At 40.1% G+C, this 18,358-nt stretch overlaps 1 protein-coding gene across 1 annotated transcript in view; it reads right to left on the bottom strand.

Annotated features, from left to right (window-relative positions):
- Positions 1–1,179: 1,179 nt before the first annotated feature.
- Positions 1,180–18,358, bottom strand: part of cntn3b (contactin 3b) — a 73,505-nt gene continuing 56,326 nt past the window's right edge. Inside the window, 12 exon segments of the mRNA XM_061687580.1 lie at positions 1,180–4,420; positions 6,892–7,057; positions 7,135–7,247; positions 7,662–7,848; positions 9,049–9,158; positions 9,560–9,794; positions 10,259–10,329; positions 11,587–11,736; positions 14,609–14,735; positions 14,737–14,768; positions 15,569–15,686; positions 17,891–18,066. Of these exon segments, the coding sequence (XP_061543564.1) occupies positions 4,329–4,420; positions 6,892–7,057; positions 7,135–7,247; positions 7,662–7,848; positions 9,049–9,158; positions 9,560–9,794; positions 10,259–10,329; positions 11,587–11,736; positions 14,609–14,735; positions 14,737–14,768; positions 15,569–15,686; positions 17,891–18,066 (1,577 nt within the window). The 3' untranslated portion in view covers positions 1,180–4,328.

The following is an 18,358-nucleotide window of genomic DNA, read 5'->3' as shown; positions in this document are numbered from 1 at the left end:
TATTGAAACACTGTTATATAGAAACTTCTGCACTTCCTGTACTGTGCTCATATTTTGGTACACAAATCTTGCACTTAATACAATCAGCTACATGGAATCGAATGGAATGGAATTTAGTAGGACAAATACACAAAGACAAAAGGTACATTGAAAAAGTTAATTTGCAATTTTGGCAAAATATAAAGAAAAGATGGTTTAAGATGGTCACATTCTAACATTAACATCTATACTATGCTTTGTGTCAGACATGAGAAATATTTTTTGCCACACCCCGAACTTACACAAGTTACCTTCGGGTTTTCATCTTCTGTCTCATCAAAATCACTGACTGTTTCTGTACGACTGTACATATAGTCAGCACATTGACACTTACATCAAGCCCCTTTTTTTTTTTTTTGACAATTTCACAAATTAATATGGTGCTAATATATTCTCGATGTTCCAGCAGCAAAACAAAACACTTTGTATTGCACTGGGTTTTAATGAGTATCTCTATGGGCTACCAGACATCTTTATAAAACACATAATTTGCCGTACAAATCGCATTGCCGATTGTCATTGAAAAAGTGAAAACACTAATAAAACATTAAAGACAAGGGGCAATTACCGGTACTGTGTTTTAACAAACCAAGTGCAGACGATCTTGTATATTTAACATGATGAGTATTTCACTGAAGCGAGACCTGCACTGATGCTGAAATTTGGTGATTAATTAGCCATTACCAGTTAAATTATGCTAATTACAAATGCAAAACATTGCTGTATTTAAACCCATTTTGTCAATACCATGATGTTCAAAAACGTCTTGTAATGTGTATATAAGTTATAAAATTGAGTGTGTGCATGCACAATGTGAATGAGTTGGTTTCTCTACAGTAATAAGGACCTACACAGTGTCGATTTATTCATTAATGTTTGGTACTTTAACAAGCTCTAGGCTTTGCTTTGATTCGGGTGGTCACCTCTCAGAAATTCACTATACTTAATTATTATAGGGTGAGGTTTTATTTAACAGAAAACAAGGCTGTTCATATATCTTTGGTGCATATGTTTGCTGTTGTGTTTGTCCTGCATACCATACTCCGTTCACACATATGTATAGGTAGGGCGAGGCAACTTTTATGATTTGGAAGAGAGATATGAGATGATTGGTTTAGTATAAGAAGGCAAAGACAACACTGGCAGGGGATAAGCAATTTTATTGTTATGTTTTAGAAAAATCCAACACAAATTCACAAACAATGATTACCATGCACAATTTTAGTATATAAGACAAAACAGTTACTTTTCAATATGAAAATACAAATCTACATGTCCATATCTCACAGAGATTATTGATTAATACAGCAGTATTAGGCTGGAGAACACACTATATAAGAGCAATAAGGTTGCCTTGGGTGCCCCTACTTTTAAAAATATATGCAAGTATTTACATTGTAGGAAATACACTTTCACGCAACAACCACTTCAACCTATTATTCTTTTGAAAAAAAAAAAAATTGCTGCTTTTTGATATCTGGACACTTTTCTGTTGATGTATGGAATTTCCGTCTGATATAAGGCCTACTACAAACTTTTTGTACTACATACTACCAACACAAAAATTCATATCTTTTTCAGCAGAATGCACTTGGCTTCAAAAATTAACAGACAGAAATGATTGCCGTGGTGTCACATATTGGGAATCTATATGGTAACTTTCTTACCTCAGACTTTGAAGTTACACATTAACAAGAATGGGGACAGTCGTACAATATGTTAACAGGTTATCTCATTTTGTTGACATCACGTTTAACACATTCATCAAAACACCAGGCCAGGAACATAAACCTGTGAGCTTAGACAATGGTAAGAAATTACAATCACTCAATGATATAACATTTTGAAACTAGAGAGAACGTTAGCTTGTGCATACCTCTGTCAAGGCAGTTGACTTTAAAAAAAAACATTTTTTTAATTAAAAACACAGGTGTGTGATTTCATATTTTATGTAGTAATATACAGCATTGATCATTGATTGGAAGTGGAGATATATGTTTTTTGGGCAACAGAAAAGGATCACCAGTTGAGTGATGACTCACTACAACAAAGAACAGCAGAAAGATGCATCAAAAACATGTTGGGGGAGGTAAATACTAACCCTTTAAGTTAACTATTTCTGGATGAGCTTTATATATCTGGAATCGAAAAATACTGAAAGAAGTTACTTTAACACCCAGTCACACACCAGAAAGTGTCACCCAAAGGAAAGACTTCTTCTGAATTTCAGGAATTTCACCATAGAATTTAGCTTTTGAAGTGTCCAGGAATGTAGGTTTTTAGAAATAAAGTCATCACATTTGTGACGAAACACAGTAAACCACGAGCAATGGAGTTTGAAGATTGACTTGTAACACTCAATAAATCAGAAAAAACACTGTAAATCACTGCACTCTAATTCCTTTTTAAAAAAGTTTTAAGAAAACGTGTTTATTGTAAAACTATATAGTCAATGTACACTCACACAAATACAGACAAAAACACTATAAGAGCCAGGTAGTGAACTTGCGACGGACATCATTGACGGCAAATAACAAAATGAGTACAATAAGAAGGAGGCCATCAATCAACCAGGTAACTGAAAAAAATGAAAGCTTTAATAATAGAACAGAAAAATCAATATTCCATGGAGTAACACGCGCACAGCTTTATGAAACCAGTCAGGTAGCTGACAGAACAGGCCTTATTATGCCGGCCTTTTAGACTTTTTATGAGGCGTTTGAGGTCTGCACACCTGTTCAGACGGCTCAGCGGGGACATGCAGTCACCTTGCATCAGTTCCTTGTGCTTTTGTTTGACTTTGGGAGTGGCGGGAGAGTGCAAAACTACAGATGATGGTAACCTCCCAGCTGATGCCTGTGCACTGTCCTATGTTCAGGAAAGACACGATAATGTCTAGCAATTGGCTGTATCGTTCCACATCCATCCAGGCACTCTCAAGAATCCAGTTATTACTTTTCAACTCTTACTTCGGTGGCTTTTGAATTAATGCAGAGAGAAACTTGCTCAATTTCGTGTCTCGCAATTTATTCGGGTATGAAGTGATTGGTAAAATGGCAGCCATGCTTTTTACTCCAATTGCAGGCAGGGCAATGTCAGTTTTGTTGCCAAAATAGCCCAATATATTTTGGACCCAACACCCTATATATTGGACCCACATTATCTTCTTCATTTAACAAAGCAACCACATATCACATATCTCAATAAATTTGGTCAATATACAGTATACAATTTCCAAGTATGAAGCTTCCCCCCCATTTTTCTGTAAAATTTCCATATATTTGTGAGAAAAAGCGGACTATTACTTTTCTGAAATTTGAATGTCTGACCAACTGAAATACATTTTTAGTTGGCGCTCTGGTGAAGGCACTGTCATTAGTATATTCCATTGCACACTGGGCCATGCAATCGTCGATGGTGTGTAGTCATTGTGTAATATAGAACATATTGTAGGTCATCTAAAAATAAAAGAAGAACAATACACACGGGATTTGTTTGACATGGTAGCACATCTCTCTGTGAAAACCAACCTTTTCACCAGACTGAGAAAGCCGAGTGTGATGGATATTTATTATTTAAGGGTATTAGATGGAGAGAAAGTTGTGACATCTTTCAGGGTATTGTAGAGAGGGCCTGGCGCTCAAAAGTCTGTGGCTAGACAACAGATGGAATATTATTTAAGAATCCAGAAATATGATGGTGTGAGGCATAGCTGATCACTTAGCAATTACAATTGCTCCATTAACAAAAAATGGTAATTGAATTGGTCTTTCGCTCAAATAAGTACTGTCTATGTATTTGATTGAGTGAAATGAATTTGGTTTGACTGTTTGCTCATGAAATTGAATTTTGAATTCAATTGAATTCAAATGCAACCAATGACAACGGGCTAATCTTTATGGACAGGATGTCCTTGAGAAAATACATTGCACCAAAATTAAACATTTCACCACACAAGCATACTCTGTTTCCTAATTTGGTACAGAGTGCATGTGTAAAATTTATTTTAAGGCAGTCGTATCTTTTATAGAAATGTGGGATACGTCATGTTGTTGTCATGAAGCAGCATGGTGGCACTTATAACTCCAGATGAAATATTGTAAGGTATCATGCACTAAAATTGTTACATCCTTTTCTTGTAGTCTTTACTGATATGGACTCTTTAACAGTTGCGCCTTTTAAGGAATCCCAAGTCCTATCGCTGAACCCTGGGCCCTCCAGAGGAGGGATAACATTCGGACAGGCAGACTGAACGGACTGTCGGGAGCGCTGGAGGTTCTGATTAGACATCACCAGATAAAGTAAACCAGTACACCGATGAGTGCTGCAAATAGGTTGAATGGGTTGAAACAGGATGCCCTTGAACCCCGTGCTCCCATGCCTGCAATGAAAACCAGTACTTTATTAGCTTTTGAAGAACCAGACATATCTGAAACGCAGAAAACATTTTGTTTAAATTTCTAACAAGTCATCATAAAACCGAAGACAAAAGTCATTGTTCCAAATATATATTTTCACGATAAGCACAATAAGCAACTACATGGCACAAGAAAAACAGCTTTGTGACCTATTGTGTTATATTTCCCTTCTGCGTGTCAGACCGTTTCACCAATTCACCAATACAATACCATGCACAAATGAATCAAGTGCTGGTTATTATTATTATTATTATTATTATTATTATTATCTGAGTGCTTTTGTAGGCCATCTTTAGTGTTTTAGTGTGTCCCGTTGGGCCCCTGCCTTGTTGTGTGACATTCAATTACTCTTTGAAGACTGGGGAACATTGATTTGCCCCTAGGTTGGTGGTGGTGTTTGCTGGTCAGCTCTTTCCACCCTCCATGTTTCCTGGACCGCAGCAAAAACGTATATAAACAAACCCTGAACAGTAACAGTAGCGCACAAGATGGCACTAACAAAGCCTGAGAGGCCATTAATTCAGGCTGAAGTTATTTTTATTGTATTTTTGTATTGTTTTTTTACAACCCCAATTCCAATAAAGTTGGGACGTTGTGTGAAACATAAATAAAAACAGAATACAATGATTTGCAAATCATGTTCAACATATATTGAATTGAATACACTACAAAGACAAGATATTTAATGTTCAAACTGATAAACTTTATTGTTTTTAGCCAATAATCATTAACTTAGAATTTTATGGCTGCAGCACATTCCAAAAAAGCTGGGACAGAGTCATTTTTATCATTGTGCTACATCACCTTTTCTTTTAACAACATTCAATAAACGTTTGGGAACTGAGGACACTAATTTATGAAGCTTTGTAGGTGGAATTCGTTCCCATTCTTGCTTGATGTACAGCTTCAGCTGTTCAACAGTCCGGGGTCTTCATTGTCGTATTTTACGCTTCATAATGCTGCCACACATTTTCAATGGGAGACAGGTATGGAATGCAGGCAGGCCTAGTCTACCCGCACTCTTTTACTACGAAGCCACGATGTTGTAACAGGTGCAGAATGTGGTTTGGCATTGTCTTGATGAAATAAGCAGGGGCGTCCATGAAAAAGACGTTGCTTGGATGGCAGCATATGTTTCTCCAAAACCTGTATGTACCTTTCAGCATTAATGGTGCCTTCACATATGTGTAAGTTACCCATGCCATTGGCACTAACACAGCCCCATACCATCACAGATGTTGGCTTTTGAACTTTGCGTCCATAACAGTCCAGATGGTTCTTTTCTTCTTTGGCCCAGAGGACACGACGTCCACAATTTCCCAAAACAATTTGAAATATGGACTCGTCGGACCACAGAACACTTTTCCACTTTGCATCAGTCCATCTTAGATGAGCTCGGGCCCAGAGAAGCCGGCGGCATTTTCTGGGCGTTGTTGATAAATGGCTTTTGCTTTGCATAGTAGACTTTCAAGTTGCACTTACGGATCTAGCGCCGAACTGTATTTACTGATATTGGTTTTCTGAAGTGTTCCTGAGCCCATGTGGTGATATCCTTTACACATTGATGTCGGTTTTTGATGCAGGATCGAAGGTCACGGGCATCCAATGTTGGTTTTCGGCCTTGCCGCTTACATGCAGTAATTTCTCCAGATTCTCTGAACCTTTTGATAATATTATGGACCGTAGATGATGAAATCCCTAAATTCCTTGCAATTCTATGTTGAGGAACATTGCCCTTACACTGTTCGACTGTTTTCTCACGCACTTGTTCGCAAAGAGGTGAACCTCGCCCCATCTTTGCTTGTGAATTACTGAGCAATTCAGGGAAGCTCCTTTTATACCCAATCATGGCACCCACCTGTCCCCAATTATCCTGTTTACCTGTGGGATGTTCCAAACAGGTGTTTGATGAGCATTCCTCAACTGTCTCAGCCATTTTTGCCACCTGTCCCAGCTTTTTTGGAACGTGTTGCAGCCATAAAATTCTAAGTTAATGATTAATTGCTAAAAACAATAAAGCTTATCAGTTTGAACATTAAATATATTGTCTTTGTCGTGTATTCAATTAACTACAGGTTGAACATGATTTGTAAATCATTGTATACTGTTTTTATTTATGTTTAACACAACGTCCCAACTTCATTGGAATTGGGGTTGTATTTCAAGTGTGTGGAAATGATTCTTTGACGTCAAAGCTGAGTGAGGAAAACCAAGCCATCCCATAGCTGTTCACAGAAAGAGTAGAAGAACACAAAACACATTTATACTCCATGCTGGAGGGCTGTCTCACCAGTCAACAAGGAAAAATAACAGCTGGATGGCATGGAACCTAAAAGTCTTATAGTTTTCTTGCACTGACACAGGTTGATAAGACATGCTTTAATAAGGATGTATCTGAAAGGATAGTTCAAGGAAGACAGAACTGTAATCTCACTTAATTTGTGGATGTGGATGGGTTCACTGCCTACACCTTCACCTCCCTCACTCATGGCCTTGATCTGAATAAGATAGTTGGCATTGCTGGACAGGCTGAGCTCCATAGAGGTTTTATTGGTGACAAAATAGTTCATGTCATTGTAACGTTGTTTTTTCACCAGCACCTACAGCAGAGGAAGGTCAGAGATAAACGCAAATTATGGCAAAGATATTCATCCTTTGATGCAGGTAAGAGACCTACTAAATATCCAGTGACTTTTGACTCTTTCTCCACAGCTACAACAGGATCCCAATGCAGTGAGAGTGTGGACCCAATCATGGACCACTTTATGTTGAGAGGTGCCCGATCAGGCGCTGGATAAAGATCAAGAGCTTGTGTTATATCATTCTTTATACAATTGTTATTTGTCAACTTCAAAAGAACATACCTACTGTATAATTTCGAACTGTATATAACACAATTGATAATGATATAACACACTTTCAGACCGATGGAAGATTCAAATTTGGTCGGAAAGATCTTGGCAAGGGATAAAAATAGAAATCACGCATAGAAAGACTGACCTTTTTTTCTCTCTAGAAACCTGAATATATTAGAGAAAGCTTCCTGAGCAGGTGGTAAGTTTACCTTTACTCGTCCTCTTCCAGCATCAATCAACAAAACAGAAGAAAATTGTTGCCTATTATTTTAAAGGCCTAATTACATCCGAGGGCCCAAGAATGAGAACTAATAAGGAATTAATCCAGCACCCCATGGGCGTTACTCACGTGGTTTCTTTGTGGTGATGTTGATAGGCACCGACTGCGGCCCGGGGCCAGCCGTGTTGCAGGCAGCCACTGCAAGATAGTACACCGTGTTCGCATTCAGCCCCGTGATGTTAACAACGGTGTAGTTTCCTGCTATGCGGACTTTGCCAACAGTGTCAGGCTTGGTGTCGTCTTCCCAGTACATGACCTGTAAAAGGGGGGGAATCCCATGGGGACAGACAGATTTTGATTTATCTATGTATTACTGAAATTAATATGCCATGATGAAATCTTCAATAGTGTCTACAGACAGGGAGGAAGCCGTGATAAATAATAGAGATGAGCGTCTTCAGTTGCGAATGCATCCCCTCCCTGCCTTTACAGTCATAAACAGTTCAGGCCATTAGTGCATCATATGTCACAGGAGTAGAAATCAGGAAGAATTTGTTGCTTCCTGATGAAAAAAAGTTATACCATTTGGAAACAACAAGTAAATATTAGGGCCCTAAAATAAATACTATATATTGTCCATGTGACAGGTACATGGCAATAAATTAAAATGTCATCGAGAAGAGAACTTATTTCAGTAGTTTAATTCAAAAGTAAAACTCACATAATGAGTCATTAAAGACATACAACATATTGGATAATACTCTTCAGAAGGCCATTTCACACCTAATTTCAATATTAAAAATACATATCATTTTCTTAAGATGGTGAAATTCAGATTTTGTTTGTAATATTGATCAAAATTATATTTTTAAAAGTGTGCAGTGAACGGAACGAGTGTAGACTTTGTTTTAAGACAGTTATCTATTTGTATTAAGTGACATAATAATAATAATCACAGAACAGCAAAAGTGAGATGTGAAGTCCTCCTTAGGGATGCCTTCAGCTCACATTTATTTAATCCATTAAAGCTGTGTGATCATTGCTGCGATGCAGTTTAAAGTAATCATTGAGGGCAGTAAGTGATTAAACACCATTGCAATTCTAAGATGTTCTAATTAAACGATAAATATCACACATGTGCAGTTCACATCTTTGGAACCCCGCTGTTGGTGGCACATTAAGATGCAGAAGAGCGCTCAGTTCTAAAAGGACAATATGCCCAGTGCTATGGCAACTGAAGATATTTGTAACTAGGGCAAGAGGTGACAGATGATGAAAGAACACCAGGGAAAGGAAAAAAATAGCTAAACCCTATTTGCATTCTTGAAAGTTTGAGGGATTTTATTTGTTCACATGGGTTGTTAAAACAAAGGTATGAAGGTGGAAAAAAGTGGAGGGTGATTCATTTTATAAATACATTATACAAAGTGTGGTTTAAATTAGTAACGAATCACAACAAACACCTCACTAGTCACATTATTGGAAAAAAAATATTTTTTAGGGAGTTATAACGTACCTCATATCCAAGCACTCTTTCAGGGCTGGCTGGAACAGCTTCCCAGATCACTTCAATTTGTGTTGCAGACACAATCCGAGGTATAACCCTCTTAGGAGCCACACTGGGGACTGCAGAAATAGAGCACATAGTGAGAATCTGTTAGCCTCAGCATCTCACAGACTAATAGCAATAAGTAGAGAGCATAGAAGAGACCTGTAGTTTCACAGAAAAGCTATTTCCCCTGCTCTTTTAATAGGATCTGTGACTGACGTAAGGGAATACTGTTGCCCTGCCAATTCAATTAACACTATACCTCCCTGACAGCACACTGTGGTAAGTGTCTGCTTGGATTTCCCATAATCTACCAGCATGATAACTAATATAAGGTTGAATTCCCAGTTTGAGCAGGTAAGGAAACAACAGTGGTGTAAAAATCATCGGAACATTCGTATTCAAGGTCATGTTGTAAGGAGATAGCACATCTTCAAGAATCTTTAAGATGCTGATTGGCTGTTGGGGGATACTGTACCGTCCTCTGCTGAATACACTGTGGCGATAGAGCTGAAGGGCCCCTCCCCTCGATTGTTGAAAGCTCCCACTTTCACATCAAAAGGAGAGAATGGTGGGATGGAGTCATTGTGGAAGACATAACGTGCAACGCCGGGTGTGGAGATGATGGCTCGTGTCCAAGTAACTTTGCCCACTGGCCTGAGGGCGATGATGTAGCCGAACCCTTCACCATTCTGCAATTCCTCAGACACAGGCTGGGAGCAAAACACAAAACTGCAGTGATATTAAAAAGCATACAGACAGAGAAACAGACAAACCTATCTCTGTGGGGGAACGGAAATTTTGACGGACTATTCGGGGGCGGCGGGGGGGGGGGGGGGGTTCATTCATGGGGGGGGGGGCACAGACGGGCCAAGTCCAGTGTTAGGGGGGCACTGGCCCCCCCTGGCCCGTACTTAGAACCTCAGTTCTATGGAAATACTATTGAGAACACTTCGCAATCACCCTTGGATTTCCCTCTATAGCTATGTAACTGTAGCGCCTCAAAGGCAAATGCGCTCTGTCCCTGCATTTGGAAGGAGAAATGGCACTCAGAGGCTATGCAAGGGAGGGGTGTCTCACACTGATGGGTCATAAAATTGTACAGCTCAGTCTGCACAATTAACCAAAGCTATTATTCGGCAATGGTAAGAACAGTAAAATTCGACAGACGACTTACCTCCCATGTTATCACTAATTCAGACTTTGTGCCGCCCCCACCTCCGATATCAGTGGGAGCTGTATCAGGAACTGAGTGAAAAAAGTCAGAAGGGAGCAATTAGAACACAGTTCCCAGTATACAAAAAAACTCCTCAACTGTACACAGATCCTCATGACAGGCTGCCTGCAGACACTTCTATTTTGTACCTTTCACATCCCGCACACCATGGTAACATTCAAGAGTCATCATGCATAATCAGCATGCAGTGATGTTCACAAAATTATTTTATTAAGCTGACCTTCCACTAAGCTGGAAGTGTTTATGTTTGACAATGACCCATTGCCTTGTCAACAAAATAAACTGAGATTCGGTTTCCCTGGGAAGTGTTTTTGAATTGTTTTTTTTTTCCTCTGCCATTGAGGTTAATATTAAATTGCAGCCGGTTAGTTTGTTTTTAGCTTACTTTACATTACAACAATTTAGTGGCGTTTTAGCTGCTTTCACGCTGCGGTAAAATTGGTGCATCCTCGCCGAGATTTATTCTCCAAAGTGGGACATTATTGTGTACGAACAGCACAGAAGTGGATTGCCCCATTTAAAAAAATTAGATGTATGGCGACTGCGTGGCGATGTCAGCAGCATCAGAAGCCTCTCTGGGTGAGCAGTGCCCCGCCAGTACATGCTGTTTTTCAATCGTTCAAATATGTGTTATATTTAATATACCTCAGTGAGTCAATAGTAAATGTGTGTGGAAAAAAATCTCAAAATCATTGTTGTTCTGGTAAGCACTCTGTCACTATCAGCCCTTACACCATGGGCCTATGGGGCATTTATGGTGAGCCCTATGAATTCAATGCATAATTCAATTTGTATATAGTATAACCCCTTTGACACATACAGTGCAGGCCAGTCATCAGATATTGGCTGGTGAATGAAATCAGGAAACAAGCATGTTAACAAATATTAGGCCGCATGAACCACCATTCCTCATTATTTAATTATTTCATCAAAATAAATACTAAAAAGTGTTGGAGCAGGACTTCTTATTTGAGGCAGGATATATATATTATTTTTTTTTCTAGCATCAGACCAATGCATATGGAATTCGTGAAGTTCACAGTGATATCCATGTTGGTGGAAAAATATGGAGCTATGACAAAATTATAGTGCTTAATTATTATTTTTTTTTACAATTTACTATGCTTTTCCTGTGAGAATATGATTCAATGTGGTTGTTCAGGTGAAAGATAATTATTCAAACAATACTTTTTGGAACATTAATACAAGGATTAGTAAGAATTTCCCCCCAGCGAAGTAGGTCATCACTTGTGATTGTTTTTACTTACTGGTATCCTCTGTCCTGGTTTTGGCCGAGGCTGGACTGGGCTCGCCAAGGCCCACATTATTGCGTGCCACTACTCTGAACTCATACTCCACCCAAGCGTTTAGACCCACTACTGTCGCAGTCAGTGTGTTACCATTTACCATTTCAGGCACTGAAATTTAAAAATGAAGAAAAGAAATTTAATGTTAACAACAATGTAAAATGAATTCAAAGATTAGTTTTTAAATACATTATACATGTTTGAAGATAATTGCTGAACATGTGCAGAGACTGAGAACTATACTACTACTATACTCAGTTGTGGAGATATAGGGCTCTATTTTTGTCGACGGCGCAGCTGTGCTTCAGCATAAAAACTGGTGAATCTTGATTAAAATGATTTTTGTGCAAGCCCAAGACTCGCTGTGTGCCAAATTGGCGCAGCAAGGATGCACCGTTGGAGATGCGCCTGGCGCAGTGAGCTTATGGCGTTAGAAAGGCTGTCTAAGGCGGCACGGTGGCCGACTGGTTATAGCGTCAGCCTCACAGTACTGAGGACCCGGGTTCAATCCCCGGCCCTGCCTGTGTGGAGTTTGCATGTTCTCCCAGTGCGTGCGTGGGTTTTCTCCGGGCACTCCGGTTTCCTCCCACATCCCAAAAACATGCATTAATTGGAGACTCTACATTGCCCGTAGGTGTGACTGTGACTGTGAGTGTGAATGGTTGGTTGTTTGTATGTGCCCTGCCATTGGCTGGCAACCAGTTCAGGGTGTACCCCGCCTCCTGCCTGATGACAGCTGGGATAGGGATCGGATAGGCTCCAGCACGCCTGCGACCCTAGTGAGGAGAAGCGGCTCAGAAAATGGATGGATGGATGGAAGTCTGTCTAAACTTATACCTACAGGGTTCACGTTTAACGTTTGGTGCATGGGATGTGGCGCAATTTTGGTGAATTTAATCAGTGCAAAATGCAGGCAGACAGACACGCGAGCTCCTCTGACGTGTCATGGATGACAGACTTATTTCAACAGCGGGCTGTCTTAATCGTTGTGGAAATCAATTCATTAAACACATTATTATTATTATCATCATTATATATTTTTTAATCGTTCCACGTACAGGCCGGCACGCAGCTATGGGAGTTGGGGTGGAAATGAACGATTGTTGGCGGGGATAAATACATGTGGTTTTCGGACAAGTCACCAGCTGTTTTCACCAGATCATTTTGTATTTAATAAGGGTACCCGCTAATGTTCAATGCTCCAGTCACACACGGATCGGACTCTTCCACATATAGAGACGTCTCCATGCGAGACTATTGCACCACTTTTAAAGGGAATGAGAGAAGCTGCTTTGATTGGACAGGGTTGAAATTGGTTGTCAACACGCCCATACCAGGCTACTTGTAAATGTGCTGGGGATACGAAATTATCAAAACCAGGTCTAGCCCACCACCTCGCAGAGTTATGCCAAGCGCAGCGCTGGATTTGTGCTAGTCATGAAAATAGAGCCCCTAGCGTTAAACTGTTTTTCATCAGTTCCTGAGTTTTTGGACTTGGCTAAAACCGAGCCCAGTGCCACACTTGGGCCTTGGCATGAATTGCCCCTGCCCTACTATATACAAACTTGAGCTTTATTCGCATCAACGGTTATACAGTGCAGTTGACACAAGCAGTTAGCTAGCTAGCTATGCCTACACAACAAAAATATGTTTTCGCTTGTGCTAGTCACCATGGCCGCTTTAGAGCGCCTCGTTGTCAACCATGAGTGCATGCATTTCATGCAGAGAAAGACAGAAGAGTGAGGAGGGGGGAACATTTTTTCAGTCTGACTTCACAGCCATTGTGTGGACTAGGGCTTCGGGCTGGCATGGCTCTTTTAGAGCGCTGCGCTGTCTGCCGTGAGTGCGCGCACATCACACATAGAAAGACAGAAAAGCGAGTGAGGGGGATTTAAAAAAAATACAACTTGACAGCTCAGCGTGTGAAAAGGGGCTTCAACGCTGGCGTGGCCGGTTTACAGCGCAACGACCCGGTGGGATACATTCCAGCCAATGGATGCTTTGAGTAGATATATTTTTGTGGCTCAAAGATGTAGTTTTGTGTCGGCATAAGAAATGTGCAAGACAAGATAGCATCCATTTTCCAGGTCATAGTGGCGGTTCTGAGGACACGGGTTCAAATCTGGTCTCGCCTGTGTGGAGTTTGCATGTTCTCCCCGTGCCTGCGTGTTTGTTCTCCGGATACTCCGGCTTCCTCCCACATCCCAAAAACATGAAAGGTAGGTTAATTGAAGACTTTAAATTGCCCTTAGGTGTGAATGTGAGTGTGAATGGTTGTTATGTGAGGTGACTTGTAATCATGTTGCTTTGCTGCTGTCTGCTGGTGTTTTAGTGTTATCGATTATGTTTATGATTACTAGATAGATTTAATCACATGACACCTTCAGTTCATAGTGTATGGAGTCTGCTATAAGATGTGTAGCTTCTACAAGCATACAACCATCATGTAACTCCAGTTCTCGCAGCATTTCCTCGCGCTGTTTGTGCCTAGGAAATGCATCGCTTGTGAAATGTATTCTGCTTTTCCGTCATGTAACACGGGACAGTCTAAAACACTTAACATCGGCCTAAAAAAAAGCTTAACGTTGCTTAAGGTCTGAAAAATGCCATCAATCGTCACCCAAATTTATGTGGGCATCTCTACTCATGCCCACTTCAACCTCTGAAAATATCCAAACAATAACCTTAATATTACTGATTTTGTGCACGTTGAGCCTTTTCCTCTCTCCAGGTGCTCATTATACAAAAAAAGCTTAATGTCGCTTAAGGTCCAAAAACTGCCATCAATTTGATTCTGATTCAGAAGTCATTCATTACTGTTAACACAAATAACGAATCAGGATTTGAGTCCAAGCCCAATTAACACTCTTCACTGTGGTGTGCTGCCAAATTTAGAAGACAATTAATTTCACTTTACAGGGATTTAAATGAATAAAAGGTTCTTCATAAATGCAGCATGTGGGTGGGTGGTCTTTGATGATACCCGTCTCAACAGCCTGCCAGCCCACAGTAAAAGGCGTCCGACCCTGGATGATATAACCGGTGATGGGGCTGCCGTTGTCCCTTCCAGGAGTCCAGGAAAGCTGTGCCGTGCTGTCTGTGATTTCCTCCTACTGTTACTTTGTCTGGAGGGCCTGGTGGACCTAAATCAATGAGACAACGAGCAGGGTTAGCTCCCCTCTCATTCCAAGAAGCCCCCCGCCCCCCACCCTCCCCCATCAAACTCATCAAGGCCACCATGCTATGTTTAATTAAAAACTCTGTCCTTGCTGGGTGCACGAAGGGACTTGTTATGTATGATGTGTGGGAACTAAATGGATTACCAGGAATGAAAAGAGACATTGAATGAGGCTCATTTATTAGAAAGTGGATGAGTTAAGAGGGAATGGTGAAGACCAAAATAAGGTGCACAGTGAGAGAGTGCTAGTCATACGCTCTGGTGACAGTGCTGTTGTTGTTTGATGTGCTTCTCCATTATTCAAATGTTTTCCATGGTACTGCGCCGATGTGTAAATGAACCAATTAGACTCATTTTTTATGATAAACATTACCTCCTCAAAGCACCTGGGACAGCTATTACAATTTGTTAAGGGCATGAATACCAATGTAAATCACTAGAGATGGGCCTGCACACAAGCGTTATACACAGAGCACATACCAATCAGGCAACCTCAGCTGGGCCTCAAGTCAGATATGCAGGAGTGCCTATGGTTTTTTTTTCTATTTCAGCAGCACATACATAATGTAAAAAGAAACGGTGATACGTTTGAACTCGGGAGCATCCATTTTTCCAATTTCTTCACTGTATAATCAAAGCAAGCCTCAGGGATTACCTGCCAAATATGCTTGCTTTCTCTATTGATGCTTTTTATTTTAGTATTGGGGTATTAATGCAGTATCTACTGTAAAATCAAAAAAATTAAATACAGTCAACATTGGTTACCTTTGACAACCAGGATGGCAGAGGTGGACAGACTCTCGACCTCAGTGTCAATAACACACACGTACTTGCCTCCATGGTTCAGTTGAATGTTACGAATCATCAGATCCCCTGATATACTCTAGAAAGGAATATAAATATTGAACATGTGTTAAGAAAGAGATTATGGTTAATTTCATCATTCAGTTTTTGGCTCTGGAATGTGTTAACATTCATGACACTTTGCACAATCATAGTCTCTCGAGACCACCAGTGTTTTCATCTTTTCAAACAACAGCAGACATGGCAGATGTAGCCAGCACACATAAAGCTATTGGCCACCCTTCAGGCTTTATCCCACCATGCAGCTTCTCATCCCCACAAACAGCTACGAGCTCCACACAGGAAACACAAAACAAACACTGTCTAGTTAATTGGTAAGCTAGTCCTAATTAGCTTGTAATTGCATAAGCATAAGCAAGATACAAGCACAGTGTAAGCAGCAAACAATTCTACATTAGTTGCATGCATGTTATGGCTACAAAGAAAAGAACAGACCAAAACCACAATTCATAAGCACACAAGTAAACTTCTTCAGTTAGGTCGTGCATTTGCATTATTTTTAGTGGTGGATTAGTGATCAATATTATTACTTACTGTTTTTACAAATATTTTTGGTTCTTTGTAAAATAGTCAAACTTGTGTGACTTGTAGACATCTAAGGCACTCAAAACCAAAGTCGAAGGCCTGTATTATATTCTGAGAAATATCCCTTAACTGGTTATAAGAGTTTCGGTTAATCAAGATGGGTTTTTTTCAGGAAAATTTAGTAGGATGTCATACAGAAACTACCGGTAAATGCACAATAATCATTGAGTATTAGTTGTGTTGCATAAAAACGTTTATTTATTGGGAAAATGAAATGTTCTGACCACATTTTTTCATGAGAAATTACATAAAAAGGTGAACATTTTGTCTTTTACATTTTATATTTTAATTATTTCAAAACTTGATGTTATGGCGACTCTTTTTAGACAGTACATGTACATGAGCTGGTCCTGTGTGTACCTATTGATCTAATTTAATCCTCGTTAAAACTATGTGTTCATGATGACCGCATGCAATAATGATATGCTCTTTGGATTTCATTGTATGAGACTTTTCACATTTATTCTGTCCTCATTTCAATTCATCATCTTGCCTGGGAGGGGGGAAACTAGCGTATTGCTTTGGAAGGTAGTCACCTGGGATCTGACTATTCATATCAAACGTCATCCAGGATGTCATCACCCCCAGCGGGGGATCCATCAGAGATGCATCCACTCTTGAAGAACTGGAAAGATAACCCATAGATCGCCACCTCATTGAGCCGAGGAGAATAGTAGCGGGCTAAATCTACCTCTCTATTTGCTCCTCTTTTTCATCTCATCTTTTTAAGGCCCACACAAGCCGCTGAGTCTGATTCCATCTCTAATGCCAGTAGCCACCTGGCCAACCTCAGAGCTTGTGGCTGAGAGCAAGGCATCTCTGAATTGGCCTGAAGCAAGTGGGACAGATTTGCTTTATGTAGTATATTAATTCACCAGAGGCTGTTGAGCAAGAGTCTGGCCATTTCTCAGGACAGGAGCAACATGAAATTATTAAAACTATTTATCATTAGAGCCCCATGCTGAATTCAATCCCACAAACTGTGGAGTACATGTAGCATAATATTGATTACATGAACCCGACACATACGGACGCGACTCTACATACAAGTGTTATAACTACTATCATTGAACGATGAATGGCAGTATGAAACAAGGTGTGTAAAGTATTTAGGCCTTCCCCTCCCCGAAAAAGAACAGATATCGATCAATGAATTCAGATTTTTCATTATTTCCATGCGGGAGGATGTCAAATGAGCATTTACGCATGTCAGGCTGGAGAATGCCAGTAAGATCATTACTGAAGCCCTTTTGGAGCTGAAGATCTATGAATAGATATGCAAATACAATTATTGCAAAGGAAGAAGATAAAATATTATTCTTCCTTGAGTTTAATAAATACCATAAGTGGATGTTAAGTACACTCTGTATGGTTGATATTGAACCGATTTAGGAAGGAGGAAAATGCAAGTGTCGTAGTTAGAAACCCTATTTTTCTATTTATTGATATTTTTATAGAATATGGAAACGACACATGGAAACTTCGTTAACTAACAGCCATTGCTTAGGTATTAGTCATCTCTTAGTAGCCCTCTATGGGGATGCTGAGCATACCCCTTGCACACTGCACTGTATGTCCCAATTAATCCTGGTATAGCCTGACAGTATCCAAGTTTAATGCTTGGGATGGATGACTCACCCCGCCCACTCTCTCAAAATGATCACTGTCTTGCTGGAAGTCGATGAGCTGGCCATTAAATGCCCATGAGAAAGAGACATCCAGAGCTGGATCGCAGGCAATCTGGCACGGCAACACGATGCTCTCGCCAACAATAATCTCAATGTTTGTGGGCCTCACAGTAATTCGGGTTGGCTCTGAGCAGGGAAACAGATGACAGTGAAAATGTGTTATCTATGCCTGCGGGTACCCTTTAAGACCACTGTGACACCTACAAAAAGAATCTCACTTGAGTTCAGAAGTGAAGTAATACCCATGCTTAATATAAGAATTTAAATTATAAGCCTGTTGGACTGTTTAAAAACATTGGCACATTGCACATTGTGTTCCAGTATCCGTTTGGAAATTGGTCTTACAGAGATCAGACTATTAACTGGAGGGTCTGGTGGACCTAAACCAGACTGTTAAATGGATAAACTTGAGACTAAG

Source organism: Phycodurus eques, chromosome 10 (assembly GCF_024500275.1).
Source record: "Phycodurus eques isolate BA_2022a chromosome 10, UOR_Pequ_1.1, whole genome shotgun sequence".
Lineage (NCBI taxonomy): Eukaryota > Metazoa > Chordata > Actinopteri > Syngnathiformes > Syngnathidae > Phycodurus > Phycodurus eques.
This window is presented reverse-complemented; position numbering and strand designations above follow the sequence as displayed.